Genomic DNA, 16318 nt, shown 5'->3' with positions numbered 1-16318 from the left:
GTCTCATCAGTTACTTTGGTAATTGTAATATTCGATGCCTCTAACCGTCTAACCCAATTACTATGATAATTTTTCGACTGTTCTAGCAACCATTCAAATTTCGTCATTTTGTGTCATGTGGAACAATTTCACCCAATCATGTCAACGTTAGACTGATAATTGCATTCAGTGCAATTTTCAATCCCTATGACAACACGATCGAGTTTGACAACTTCATCCAAATAAATTTCAAAATTCACAAATGAGAAAAAGATAACAAATCACTCGAATAGATCAACTGCTGTTAGCGAATTAGCAAAAAGTGGTGTAGAAGAACAACAATTGCTAAAAATTACTGGTCATGGCAATCAGAATTCTATAAAACCATACTTGAATCTCGATCAAGAACACCACAACAAGATTATAAATATTATGCGTGGTAATAGATCTTCTATAGTAGAGAACAGCAACGAATCTAATGTTAACTTAAATTTTAATAATTGTACTTTTACTAACTGTACTTTTAATAAATAAATGTTTCGTTATGTTGAGTTATGATTATCCGCCGAATATCCCTCGGACATTGATGAATGCCTCATAATTTCATGACAAATTTCTCAAGCTCGTTGCTTGGTAATAGCACTCAGCCTTCGGCTTCGTGCTGTTACCAAGGAACGAGCTTTCGATTGTCATGAAATTATCTCGTCTGTTATCAATGTCCTAGGGATATTACTACTGATAATTCTTCGTTAATAACTGAAGTATGTTAACAGTACTACGTACGCTATAGGTTACGAAAGCTGAGTGGCGGAGGAAGTCTAAAACTTTAAAGCGTGTATATGACCCGCCGTATTAGATGTTTCACATAAAAAATGCAGGTTTTTGTGAAAAGGATGGATTTGATAAAGCTACTGATCCTTTCATGTCAAAGAATGCCCATCGGAATGTGCTTATCTCTAATTTTAGAGTATTCTATCATTTGATTTTCTAAATCTGATATTTGCGACGTTCGCGATGTTGGCGAATCCAGTGTAGAACAAGTTAAAAATTATCATGAAGCATTCTGAAAGTTTAAAAACAAAAAGTGAAAAGTTCAGGTAATTTGGCACATCTGGTAATGGAGCACTGCCTCATTTAAGAGCTACTAAAGCATTTTATTTAAGACAAATCTAGATGTATAATTTTTAGGTACATATGGTACGGGTAGGTACATAACGGATAAATACGGCTCCAACACCACAATAATGGAGAAATCAGATAAAGATACCCACCGGTCAATCTGAAAAGACGTAAGAGAAAACAATACAAGTGAAATAACTAAATTAATTTAAGAAAACAAAAGTTTAACAGTATTGAGGCGAAATACGAGCAACACAGTCAACAAATATATGTTCAAAGTAAAAAAATAGATGGAAACATTACTACTGATAGAACCAAAATCCTTGAGGTTGTCGAATTCTTTTATCGCGAAATGTATGAGAGCACCGACGAAAGGCAAGATCAGCCCCTACCCAAAATCACAAACCAGGGATCAGAATTAATGCCAGAAATAACTTCCATTAGAAATGAAAAATAACAAATCCTCTGGCGATGAAGGAGCAGTGATCAAAGCCATCAAACTAGGTGGAAATAAAATTAGTAAGGCTTTGGCCAAGCTTTTCACCGAATGCATCTACCAGGGAAAAACTCCTTCTCAATGGAACAATGCAGTTATCTTATATACTAAAACGCTAAGCCCTTTTCTTGTCCACCACTTTACTCAAAAACCATATTAGATAATTAAAATATTTTTTCGGAATATTATTAGTATTACGTATGAGATTGTCAAGATATACTTTTGGTACAAAAATTCACTTCCGGTTTTGAGATGACTGGAAGTTAAAATTTACTTTAAGTTTTAGACCCCTACTACTACTACTACTAAGGATTTCCACAGTTTTCACTGTCTTCCTTCACTCAACCGTTTTCTCCAATTTTCCCTGTCATTCCAGTCTCCATCTCGCAGGGTTCTTTTCTCCATAGCCTCGTCGATTTCATCTCTGAATGACCTTCGGGGTCTTCCTCTCTTTCTTCTTCCAATCGGGCTCCATTCTGTGATTTTGTTTATCCAGCGTCCTCTGTCCGCTCTTCTGACGTGGCCGTACCAGGATAGTCTCTTCTCCTCTATATAGTCGATTATGTCTGATTGCACTCCCATTCCCCGCTTAATCTCTGCGTTTTCAATTCTGTCTCTTTTTGTAAGTCTACAGCTTCTCCTCAGGAACTCCATTTCTACTGCTCTTATTCTACCTTTATTTCTCTTGTTTATTGTCCAGTTTTCGGACCCATATGTCAGGATACTTCTTGTCAGGGTATTATATATTCTCTTTTTTGTCTTTATCGTAATGTTCTTATCCCACAACACTGAGTTTAGTTGTCTTATACAGTTTCTTGTTTGTCTCAGTCTGTTGTTTGTATCTTCTTCTGTTGTTCCCTGGTTCGATATTATGGTTCCTAAATTTAGACCCCACAATGTATATATGGATCGAAGGGTCTCGTCGAGACGAATCTAAATATGTACTTCCGGTTGCGATCCGACACCGGAAGTGACCCGAAACGCGCATAAAACGTCAAGATAGAGCAAATCTGACACCGGATTCGTGATCAGCATGCAAAATTAACTGCTAAATGATATCCATGTCGACATTTGATGAACTAAAAATTGCATTCCGGTTTTGAGGTCGACTTCCATAATCACTTTTTTTTACTTGCATTATTATTGATGAATGTTATGTATATTCTTGCTTATATTGTTTGTATTGATCTCTTAATTTTTCTCGCAAAATAAAAATTTCATTTAAAAAACTCGATGTCGAGTTGGTCCGCTAGTTATTTTATTACACAAGTAATGAGACATAAGAGATCTAAAAAACTACCGTCCTATCAGTTTGAACAAGAACAAGCTGGATTTAGATCGGGATACAGCACTAACGACCATTTACTAATGATAAATAACCTAATAGAGAAGTCTGCAGAATACAACAAACCATTGGCACTGATATTGTGGACTACGAGGAAACATTCGATACCATAAGCCATCACAAAATGTTAAAAAGCTTTGACAGAATGCCGAATAGTACGGCAAGGAGACACCGTCTCTCCAAACGTATTGACGATGCTCTTAGAACATACTTGTAAGACACATATGAACGAACATGGTATCAATATAAATGGAGAGAAGATCAGTCATTTGAGAATTACAGATTACATCGTCGTTATAGCCGATCTTATGGATGATGCAATAATAATGTTTGGATTATTTGCGTCTTTGAACAAGACGCAAATAATGACTAATCTGGTGCTAAATTGAAATATTGCTGTTGATGACACGGTCTACATTTATCAAGTTGAGATCCTTGCTGTGCTGCAGTGATCTCAGTTTGGGAACCAAGATGCGGATAGTGAGGTGCTACATTCTTCCAGTGTTACTATATGGAGTTGAAGCCTGGACACTGACGCAATCCACTGAATATCTTATGTGGACCATGTCACCAACGTTGAGGCCCTACAGCTCATGACAAAAGAAAAAGAAGTGCTTAATTTATTGAACCAACGTAAGCTTGAGTACCTCGGGCACGTGATGCGGAACTAAGAAAAATATCGAATTCTTCAACTCGTTGTGCAGGGTAAAGTATTTGACAGGAGCGGACCGGGACGCCGTCGTATCTCGTGGTTGAAAAACCTCCGACAATGGTTTGGAATGACTTCCGCGGAGCTGTTTCAACAAAACCATGATAGCCTTAATGATCGTTAAACATCTGGACCGGATATAGCACTGAAGAATAAGAAGCTGTTGATGGAAGGGACCTGGTGCAGACTGCATCGTATAAGTACTTAGGACATGATAAACAAAAAAAGTTTACCCCCTAAAGAGTATCAGGAGTTAGATTGACGACTAGGTTGGCTGGCTGACCAGGTTTTACACACTTCGATGTATGTAGATTAGGAAGTTTTCATTACTCGAACCCGGGCCCAGTTCGAAATTTTAATTTCAACCATAGGAGATTTACGACTTTGAATTAGTAGCTATGAAAGTATTAGGTCGGCTAGTGGATGAGTAGTACTCTGTTAGATAAAATCGCATCTCTCGGTGATAGCTGATTTATTGATTTTTACCGGATGGCTTTAAATCCATAGAAAACCGGAACAAGAAAGCAGGATTGGCAGGTTCTGGTAATCCTGTTGAGTGACAAAAATGTAGACGTCACTCAGTATTTCAGAGACTCTTAAAATCAAATTCAAAACTTTAATCTTAATAATAGGAAGAAAGATTGGCAAGAATGTACTAGAATTGGTGTGAAATGTATTCGAGTAGAAAAAATATCTGAAGTCTTAAATCATTTGAAAAGAGCTTATTACATCTTTTCAGAAGGTCAATATTTACCCTAATTAGGTGATGCTCCTTTTCCTGCTGCACCAATCCACATAAAATGATTATAAAATATAGGTTCGACAATACAAGCAACGTAAAGTTAAAAATTTGAGTTATATTATTTTGAGTATATATATTTCAGTGTATATTAATAAAACTATTACTTTTATTGATTTGAATATGAAAAGTTTAGAAATCAAAATATACTTCCATAGTAAATAAAAGCTTAACGTCTAGAATCTTTGAAATAACTTTTTGTTATTCCCTAGGTCCACTGAGCTCTTTAATTATATGCGTAGTATGGATGTACTTAAACCTATTATTATTAATAAAATGGTTTATACTGCTAATATTACTCTTAATCAAATCTAGTTTATACTAGCCATCAGCTGTTCTAAAGGAGTTACTACTAGTTGATCATCATGAAAAATTAAGTCTTGGTTTATTGATTTTTACCGACAGTAAGAAAATTTATTTACAGTTTTATTTTGTAATAAATTATTAAATAAAATGTGTATATTGTGTGCATCTATCTCTCGTTTGGTGTTCATATGATCTCATATGGTGTAATATGTACAGGGTGTCCCAAATTGTTATACCGAAAAATGGTTTTAGCATTTTGGAAAAATTAGATATATAATATGTTTAATTGCAAGTTTAATTGACTGGTGCAAATCTAAAGTTTTTGGGTGTCGACGATTTCTCTTGCTTACTTTAATTATTTCATCCTCACTCATGTTATTAATTCTTCGGAATGTCCTCTCTGAGATACCGCAAGCATATCATATGCGTTTCTGAACTGCCATAACAGATGTCAATGGACCCATATTATTTTGTTCCAAATTGAAATAACTTTCGACTTTTAGAACTAAACGCCGTTCTTCTGGAGATAACACTCTGCGTTTCGACTGTATTTTATTTTCTTCCAAATTATTCATTTTGCTTTAAAGTACCGCTTCACTACACTACTATAAAAAATAGGTACTTATATACAACTCTTCTTCTTAAAGTTCCATCTCCTATCGGAGGTTGGATATCATAACGGCTATGGTCACTTTGTTAGCTGCTGCTCTGAAAAGTTGTAGTGAACTACAGTTAAACCATTCTCTAAGGTTTTTCAGCCAGGAGATGCGTCTTCTTCCTATGCTTCTTCTTCCTTGGATCCTTCCTTGCATAATAATTCTCAGCAGCTCATATTTTTCTCCTCTGGTTATGTGACCCAAATATTCTAGTTTTCTTCTTTTTATGCTGTTCATAATTTCTAACTCCTTATTTATATTTATATTTATATACAACTACTACACACTAAAAAGGACGAGGGTTGTACAACAGACGAAACAATCGAACACAAATCATTTAACAGTCAATGCTAAACAAGCATAAACACTGCATTGGTTGTGATTGCAAAAACCGTTCGCATGTTTTAAATAAGATTTTTGCTGATTATGTATTTTGTTAAATTATTAAATAACACCAATACAACCCACGACCATCAATTAATTTTTAACGATAAACAAAAGAGAAATATGATGACGTTTGAATTTGATCTACTTTGTCGATGACAGTGTCGTTAATAGAAAGATATTTTTAAACAGCATGAATCATTTTTCAATGATTGTGTGGATTTAGGAAATACATTACTAAACAAATTTTTAAAGTGTGTATAAAAGAGATTACAGTTATTATTATGACACATGGTGTTTACTCCTTATTTTTCAAATAATATGTTCTTGTAAAGGCATAACTTTGATTATTGGGTAAACCTACATTATACGATACGCCAGAAGAAATTAAAAAAAAAATTAACATGTAATAAATTCACTGTTTAAATAATAAATAAATATTCCGTACTCGTACTATTGCAATAAAGTATTAAAACCAATAAACGATAACTTGTTGAGCAGTGCTGATTGAAACAACAGAGCAGTAAAATGTTATTCATAAAGGTAGTGTAAAATATATCGCCGCTTATCTGATCCGCTAGTAATAAAGTTACCAGCATTTAATTGCAAAGCAGTCTTCTTAGGTGTAAAATATTTTATCAGTTCATATTAGCAATATAGAACAGTAATAATTTAATTATCCTACAATCAGATTCTGATATTTGATTTTGAATTTAGCTTGATATATGTTTTTTTTTTATATTTCAGGTGGAAAACCGGATGACATTACGGTGCTCCTAGCAACGGTTGCAATATGAAGCCTTAGAAAATTAGGTAGTTGATGATTTTGACGTCTTTTCCAACGTTTAGCAAATTACGATTTTTGCATTTCATTATAATTGTACTACCAAAACCGTCAATATAATGTGATCTTTTTCGTGTTTTTTATTTGTTGAATTTGAGTGTTTTTGATATTCCATAGAACAAACAAAATATAACTTAATTACTTGATAACTCTACACTTGATGTTTCAAAAACAAATATCAAAAATAAAGTGATTATAGCTGCTTCAAAAGTATACAAGATTGAAATTTTTTGACAAAATAAATCCGTTGTTGAAACATTAACAATATGTACAATTATTTGTGAAATATCAATATCGGTAAATATTACCGCAATGAAAACGTAAATGTGAGAATGTGATTTGTTCGAACACAAGTCCGAGACTTACAAAACGGTTTCACGCAAGCGCAAATATTTCTATCAATCGCCAACATTGGTACATTTTTTAATTTTTGCAGGAACAGAATAATGGAATAAAACAAAATTGAAAAATTATACCATATTTATGGTAAAATAAACATGATCGTCAAAGAGTTCAACGTATGCGTCAAATTAAGCCTCAATTAGTTGATCAATTCGGGTATATCCTGAGCTAGTGAGATCTCGATTTTAACTTCCATGCTTCACTGCGCGAGCACTTAGTGAAAAAGAGAAATACGAGTATGATTATACTGCGCACATCACAAGCACAAGCAAGTCTACTGCTCAGCAAGAAGCTCAATGTGATTAGTACACTTGAAAATAATACATTATCAAAAAGTGATGAATGTGTGATTCAAACTAAGCAGTCTAGAACTTAATATGGTATAAAGTTATTCATTTATTAGTAATACAATGACCTACGATGGATCAGAGTTTAAAATACACAATACTAACAAGAAAAAATTTCTTAAAATACGATCAAAAAGATCATAAAGGGAAGCTGAAATCCCAATGAGGATTTAATAGATATAGGTTGTATACTAAATTGTTGTATTTTCGTAAATTACAACGAGATAGATGACGATAATGATTGTTGGATAAATGATTTTAAAAACGAATATGTCGAAAAATGTCAATATTCTTCAATAATTATTTTTTGTATGTTCTATGGATTTTAGGTTGTACGTACTAGACGCTAATGTAAATTATTCATCATCGTTGTAATTTATTTTTTTATTTACACATGTAGAATATCATGAAATAAAAATTAGTAAATATAAACAGTGCTTTTCCAAAACAGCTCTAGCAGCTATCTGAAAACTAATAGGGCAACTAAAAAATCAAGATTACTGAATTAGTTTGATACAAATATGCTCAATGGCATTTGATTCAAGATATTTTAAGTTTTCAGATTGCCGTAGAAGCAACTATAGGAAGTTGTAGTTTACTTTTTCATGAATATGAAATCAATTACGAATTGATTGTAGCAAAATCCTTTTTTTATGTAAATACAGTAATATAAAAAGCTAATAGAACACCGTTATACAGTGCATTAATCCATAGATTGGGCATAATGGTCATATGTATAGTTCTAAACGAACTTTGTACATTCCGTATACATGATAGGAACTCAAAGAATTAACAAATAAGATCTAACATTGTATTGGATCCTATGCTGTCAAATCGGACAGGCAGAGAACATGTTGCATATCGGTAACAGCCCTATATTTTATCCAGAAGCTGCAATATGTATTTTTATCAATTTCGCTGATTTTTGCCGATCAGTTAATTGAGTGAAATTGGTTTTATCTATTAATGAAAGAATTTTTATAGTCGTAAGAAAATAACACAACATTTGTGATATTTATAACGGAATTAACACTAACTCCCTCAATAGTATCACAGTAACGTATCAATTCTTATATTGCTTTTATTTTCTTATATAAAGGCCACAAATATGAGAATATTTGTTGCGGGCCACATTTCGTCTAATAAACACCATTAAGTACTTAAAACTTACAAAGTTAAGGTAATTTTTGAAGTTGTACCTTACTTGAAAGTTTTTTAATGTCTGCTTCGATTTTGGACATAGAAACACGCAGTATCGGATCTAGATGTTTATCGGTCGATGGAGGATAATGCTTGTTTTTCCATAGTTAAGGATTGAAAAAGTCTGCTCACACAGATATGTACTACCAAACGTTGTAATTTGCTTAACAAACTTTTATAAAAGTGTACGTGTAAAAGTTAGCGTTTTCCTTACATCCTTTTCAGCTGGCTTTTATCGAATATCCAAACCTTTTTAGAACGGTACTTCGACTGAACTACTTCACAGTAATAAACTATGTCATCATAGTCAACTTCCAGATCTTCCAGTAGCTTTTAGAACATTCGGTGTGTGATCCCATTTTTTCTTATAAAATTGACAGTAGATAGTACAGATCAAGAGCGCAGCTGATCCTGAGTCTTTTTGTGTGGTATGATTCTCCCTACACCTATGTTTTGGGCGCTCATTGTTCTTAACTCCGTCAGTAGTACTTATCAACTTTCCTCAGCTTAATTGTAATAGCTCAATGGCTAGTTCCAAATGACGGAATAAATCTTTTCCTGTAGCCAGCACCTTTCAATCAGCGCATTTTTATAAGCTCTTCGTAAAGATTAAGTTTTCGAACTGTTCTGTAGCTGACACGCCCGTTCTTTCGTCTATTGCTAGAGAGAAACTATCAAAAGACTGATTTATCTTTAAAAATTAAGACATTACTTCGAGTACTTTCCCCCTATATTTACCTATAATCTAAATCCGAGAAAGATAAAATAAAGGATAAATTCACTGATGAATAAAAGTATTAAATGCACATTCATAGGGTGAAACAATTACTAAATTTTATTATCCTATACTTTGTAACAAACTGAGCGAGCAGGAGTGAGGAAGTGCAGGGGTGGTAATAACAGGTATAGAGAGCGAAAAGCGCATGCGATGGGTATTATGATTATCCGTGAAACATCACGCCTGACCTTTGACTATCTCGCGCTCGCAATGCACATTCTCAAACGAAAGAGAGATTATATCGTGTAACAATCGAACAGTTCTTAGACTGTGATCGTTTGAACTGAATCTCCTGCTTTCATGTACACAAAACAATGAAATAATAACTTATTTCCATAAGTGTTGGAACGTCTCTTTTACTTGTGTAGTGATTTGAGGGCCGCTGGTTGCCGACCCCAACTTGTAGACTAATCTGTGCGACGTTGCCAGATGTATCGGTTTTATATTTACTTCTTGGAGTTAAAACCTTGTAGAACCTGGATGTTAACGAAATTGGATGTATGGAGTCGCCATGTATGATTTTAGCATTGACGTAAGAATAGTTGTTTTTGGCGAAATAAGCTGCAGCCTCGTTTCTAAGTCAAGATAGTTTGTTTTATTTCTGTAATAGTTTACTTTAAATTTTGTACATATAATTTGGATAGTTTTTGCAATAAATGATACACGGTTATCAGAGAATCTTGTAGTTTAGAATGAAAAAATAAACTTTAGGAGTATAGTCTTTTGGGGCTGGTATTTTGTAACACGCCATTACAATCAAAAACACCCGATTAACTTTAATCTTAAACGATGTGGATCTCAGCGCTTCTGAATACAACACTTTCCCCAGAATACCGAAAATTTTAATAACGACATCGGATCGATCGACAAAATCTGGAAAACATGAAAGCACATATTTGACAAGCACCCTTAGTTAGCAGAAGACAGTTAACGATGAACGTTGTCGCATCGCCTTTGATAATAGCTATCGCAGTGAAAGATGCAACATCAGAAATAAATAATTCCAGTTTATAGTCTATGAACTCAAAAAATGTATCAGTAGAGAAATAAACTACGTAAACGTTGTTTGGATGTTTTTGAGCCTAAGTATAGAGTAATGTTATCTTATTATCTATAGACAGTAAAATTTTCGATTTGTTTAAAATTAAAATGAATCAAAAGTAGCAGCTTGACGCAAAAGTATTCAGTAATGTTTGTGAACTTCAATATTAATAGATTTTTTGTTTTCGAAGCGTCTAAGATGCCTATTCTTAAACAAAAATTGAAAAAGGCGTTATCGCTTTAGTGTTATGTGGTTTATTAAACCGAAATAAGAACACGAAAATCAAATTTCGGTTCTATAGATTACGCTTGTTTGTTCAGTTTTAGATTGAAGAAATTGTAATAGATAGAGAAAAACTGACGACGGATTCCGATTCACCACTAAAAGTTATCACGGCAAAAATTGTCAAAACAGAAATACAAACTTCCTGTTTTGAGAAAATTAATAAAATTCTTTTGTTCAGTCTTAGATTGAAAAAAATTAATAGATTCTGATTCAGAATTTAAAGCTATTATGGCACAAATTGTAATAGCAGAAATAGTTACTTCCGGTTTTGGAAAAATTAATAAAAACTATATATAACTCGCAAACGACGATATATACAATTATTTTGGCTACAGATTCGTGATCAACGTCTAAAAACATATCTTGGTTAACTTCCGGTCATAACAATTTTTCACTTCTGGTTTATTTTAGATGTGGATTTAGCCGTGGAACATGCAAAATTTATTCAAAAATTAGAAATTCTCATTATTTAAAAAGATTCCTTATTGATTCGAAATAATTTCGATTCGTAAAATAAAAATATTCAAAGAAAAATTGTTATAATATAGCCCCTTTCTATCTAGGTTAAATACAAATAACTTTACTTGTATGCCTAAATTCAACAATTACTGCACTGTATAATAAATATGGGTGATATCTTTGCGAATTTACTATTTGTGTAAATGTTTTAATTTTACCAAATTCAGTATATATGAAATCTATTTGATTTTTAAAGTATGTAGATCAACGTTTTAAGAGTTATTTCGTCAGTAACATGTAGGATACAAAAATATGTTGAAAAGTTGTTTTCTTCCCTACTGAACGTTGTAAAAACTTGTTTTCTTACCAAATATGTATTTAAGGTTCAATTCTATTTATTTTCAGACCAGAAAGTAGGGTTTTATCGTCATTTATTGAATAATTTCTGAAGAAAATAAAGTATAGGATACCGATCTGCCATATACCTTATCAGGGTGTATCAATTAAGAAAATGGTTCGTTTTTAAGAGATATTTTCAAATAGGAATGTCAATATTTTTGAATCACTGCTTTACATTAAAACGAGTCTATTGCTTTTTTAATAGTCTTCTCAAAAACCACTGAGCACTAAAGACAAGGGAATGATAACATCTTATCAAAGAGATGATTTTTTTTTAAATCGTATTGTAAAGACTAACTGATTAAATCTCATAAGAAAAAAGATTCCCCAATTAGAGTGACTAATTGCCTGGTAAGTCTTACGGGTATAATAATTTCTATACACTGTTTATGATCTCTATTTCTTTCCGCAGAGATATGTAATTCCTTTTGAACGAAATTTATTAGTGATCGTGAAACCAAACTGGTTTAACCTAACATTTAGGTTGAAATTGCTCGTGTAATATTATAATCTACATGTATCTAGTTGTATACTCAAGAACACTTGTTTATTTGCAATGGAAATGCAGTTTTTTGGTTAATAAATTAGTTGTTATTGATAGCTGTTTGTTTTTATTTACGCGTTCTTCCTAATCGTATTCATCTCTTCGACATTTTGTTACTAGTTTAGGCACAACAAAGGAACAATCTATGCTGTGGTTTAGTTTACTTGATATCTAACCTTTACAGCTATGCAAAAACCAACAAGGTAAGTATATGTACAGTTATGGAAAAAAATTATCTGACTATAGGGCATTAAGACAACGCAACTAACTGAGAAAAAAAAAACAGAATAGCATGTAACCTCATGTCTGTGATAGACCCGTAAGGACTATGGGCAGTCCTGTCTGTACATTGTGGCCCAAAGAAACCGTTTATTTTTTAGATGGTCTAGGGAAATATTTCAAGATTTAAAAGCAGTTTCATATCTTAGATTAAATCAGCAGTTTCTTCTCAATTCATAAAAAATAACAAAATGAATTCTTAACGGCATAAATTAAAACAATTTATTTTAAAAAATAACAATTTTAATTCAAACTATTTTAAATTAAATTTTCAAAAAGTCCACCACGTTCAGCTAAGCAGTAGCCCAATCTATTGTATAATTGATTGTAATTTTGAAAGTTCTGAATGATTTTTTGACGTAATTCGTTTAAATTTCCGGCACGTTCATGTTCATCTCGGTAAATTTGTTGCTTCACATATCCCCATACGAAAAAGTCCAAAGGTGCAAGATCAGGAGAGCGAGGTGGCATTTTTATGGTACCTTTTGTACTAAAAACTATCTGAAACGGGATGTTTAAAAAATCTAACACCTCCCGTGCATTGTGAGCTGGACAGCCGTCTTGCTGTAACCAAATTTCATCCACATTAATAGGTAGTGCTTGAACTGCTGGATGGAATTATTTGTAGCAATTGCCTGTATACATGCTATATGCAGTTTTCATATTGCCACAACTGTACACGTAACTATGAAACAGGCTAGTTTTTCCCTGATGGTCGATATACTTCTAGCTATTGTAGACTTAGACGGCATCTACATCTACTTGGATTACCGGATAATACAAGGCGTCGCGTAAGTAATGAAGAGGACGAAACGTTTTCACATGTCGCCATCACCCAGTGGGCTTGATAAGTTGAATAGAGTATTATTTGCTGTTATTAGATTCTGAATCTAAAGAAGATGAAATCATGTTTGTATTACTCTTTGACAAAAGCAAAAAAGGGAAATTAAATACAAAAGAAAAGGAAGAGCCATGGAGAGTTTAAATTGTCCACTGAAATTCCAGACATCGTTTTTAAGAAATCATGTCTCAATCGAAGTCAGTTCCAAGAGGTCTATTCCCTAATTTGATTATATACATAGTTGTAAGTGAATTCAATGACCAGAAACCAGTTGAGAGAAGTCAGCCATATGCCTCTCTCTAGGCTTGTTCATTGGCGGATTAATACCTCTATGGAAGGTTGTTTCTTCATCTTTTGCGTGGTCGTCCGATATTTCTTCTGCCGGTTGGTGACTTATCTCTTGCTATTTTGACGACACGGGTCTTCTCCATTCTGCTTATGTGGTTATTCTTCGGCCATTTCTTATGCGGCCATTCTTTTTTCTATTTTGTGTCCATTCATTTATACACTGTACCTTACATTTTCTTCTAATGTCTTCACTGTTCTTTCGATCACTCAGCTTATTTCCTGTAATTCTTCTCAGTACTCTAAACTCTGCCGATTCCAGTAGTCTTTGCGTCGTGGCTGTGTCGGATCTTGTTTCTGAGGCATATGTCTTTATTGATCTTACGCTAGCTTTATAAATTCTTGACTTCATCTCAGTGTTAATGTGTCTGTTTCGCCATATAGTGTTATTAAGGCAACCTGCTGGTCTATGTGCTTTTTCTACTTGATCTCTCACTTCTTTGTCCAGGTCTCCATAACTAGACAGTGGAATTCCCAGGTATTTTATTTCCATTACTTGTTCAATACTGATGCCATCAATTTATATTTTACATCTGGTTGGTTATTTGCTAACTACTATTGTTTTAGTTTTCTGAGATGAGATTGTCATATTAAATTCGTTTGCTCTTATGTTAAATCTGTGGACCAGTCTTTGCAGACCATCTTCATCTTGGGCTATCAATATTGCGTCGTATGCGTTACAGATTTCTTTTATTTCTTTGTTTCCCATTCTATATCCTCTTCCTTTGTTAACGCTTTTAATGATTTAGTCCATGATCAAATTGAAGAGCATGGGACTCAATGAATCCCCTTGTCTTATTCTGCTGCTTATTTCTATAGGTTCTGTTAGTTGTCCATCCATTCTGAATCTGATTTAAATTTAATTATTTTTATTTAAAAAAAAGAGGTTTAAATCTTTGTATATAGGTATATTTAAAAAACCTTTAAAAGGGCTACATCAAAAACACAAACGTTTTCGGAATAATAATTCCATCATCAGGTTAAAAAGCAGGTTAACATGCCTGAGCCACCAAAATATAAGGGTACAACCCTTTACAAAAAAAATAAGTTACCAAAAAATGTACATGTTGTTGTTTAAAAGTGAGTGATGTTTAATATTATATTAGATTTAACTTCAGGGGCAACATATAACCATGCCTCACGTGAGTACCAGCGTCCGGAGAGTAAACCTCTTCAAACGGACATTAGCTGGTAACTGCCGTCAAATTTGAAATGTTTCTTTGTTTTTCGTCTTATGTTATGGAAGATTAGTAGCTTTGCAGTTAATTGTGCAGTACGTGTTACGTGCAATGGTTCCAGTTTTGTAAAAATGTGCCGCTGATTTGTTTCAACCTCACCTTTATTTGTCTCTGGTCGTCCTTCCAGACCATTTGAAGCAGTCCTTTTTGTCGTGCATAGCAGAAATTCCAGTTTAACCCCAGCAGTGTTAGTGCAATTTTTTTGTGAAATCCAGGTAACTTTTTGTGTTTTAATTTCAAAGTAAAGACAGACATTTTTTTTTAATAATAATAATTGCTTTCGTTATTTAAAAAAATAATTCTTTACTTGTAATAATTTTTTATTTGCCACAGTTTATAGCCCAGTAACATTTGTAAGTTTTGTAGCAACAGAGTTTGTAAATGAATAGGACATATGAAGGGTCAGGGGAAAAAACCAGGTAAGTCAATTTTTGTCAAAACTGAGAAAAAACATTTTTAATGTTCAAAACCATACAGAATATGCATAAATACTAATACCGGAGTAAGTTATACAAATAACTGGACTTTTATTTGTCAAAAAAGTAAATAAAATAGAAAAAACCCAAAGGGTGTTGTCAGATCACTGGAGTGTCACAAAAACCATGAAAGTGTCCAACCTGAAAATAACACGCATATTAATAAGTAAATAAAAATAAAGCAAAAAATAATTATTGTGATTGACAGAATGTATTTACGTATAAATATTATTATGTTAACTTACATTTACTTAATCATGGGGTAGTTGATGAAAGAATTCGACAGTAGCGGGCGCACAAAACTTCATTAGGGTTTGCAAATCTTTAAATTTTGCACTCGAAATTGGCAGGAGGCCTGGAAAGAATATTATTGTATAGAAATTTGTTAGAAAACTTGTAATGGTTAATTCAGTCAAATTATTTTTATTATTAGTACATACCATTGTATGCTGGAGGGGAAGTTCAAACAACCCTTCTTCTAATGATAACAGACAATGCCGTGGTAACCTTATAATGCCAGTGAATATTGGTCCATTGTATGTGGTGCGATATTCTATCAAGCGGCTATGACTGGTTGAACAATGTATAAATCTGATAGGCTGTATTTTAAACGGACATTTAGCAATGTACTTTAATTCCAACATTTTCTTCCAATCCAGCAGTAAATGGGGATGGTTTCGTCTGTGATAATTTCACCATTTCTTCGAATTCCTTAGGTGTTTCCATCAACGTTTTTGTGTTCCACAAACCAACGTTTTTGTTTTTATCACACTCCAAGTAGGAGTGTCCACGAATAGGAAATATAATTTTGATATCCGTAAGGCCATGAACTTTATTGTTCGTGATATAGTAAATAAATTTAAATATGATGTAATTTTTGTTCTGTCCTCCTGCAGAATCGCAAAAAATTTCCAATTCTTCTACTTCATCGTCCAAATAATTCATAATTAAGTGAAATAGAAATGAAGCCACTTCATTCGGTCCTTTTTTAGCAATAGCTTCATGATACACGTAAAAAAAGGATTCACCAGTTGAGAGAACATGAA

At 33.3% G+C, this 16318-nt stretch overlaps 1 protein-coding gene across 1 annotated transcript in view; it reads left to right on the top strand.

Annotated features, from left to right (window-relative positions):
* Positions 1–12149, top strand: part of LOC140432507 (protein phosphatase PTC7 homolog) — a 91915-nt gene extending 79766 nt beyond the window's left edge. Inside the window, exon 5 of the mRNA XM_072520431.1 lies at positions 6541–12149. Coding sequence (XP_072376532.1) covers positions 6541–6590 — 50 coding nt within the window. The 3' untranslated portion in view covers positions 6591–12149. The remainder of the gene's footprint in view (positions 1–6540) is intronic.
* Positions 12150–16318: the final 4169 nt, after the last annotated feature.

This window comes from Diabrotica undecimpunctata, chromosome 1, assembly GCF_040954645.1.
Source record: "Diabrotica undecimpunctata isolate CICGRU chromosome 1, icDiaUnde3, whole genome shotgun sequence".
Classification (NCBI taxonomy): domain Eukaryota; kingdom Metazoa; phylum Arthropoda; class Insecta; order Coleoptera; family Chrysomelidae; genus Diabrotica; species Diabrotica undecimpunctata.
The sequence above is the reverse complement of the archived record's forward strand: the minus strand, read 5'-3'. Positions and strand labels throughout refer to the sequence as shown.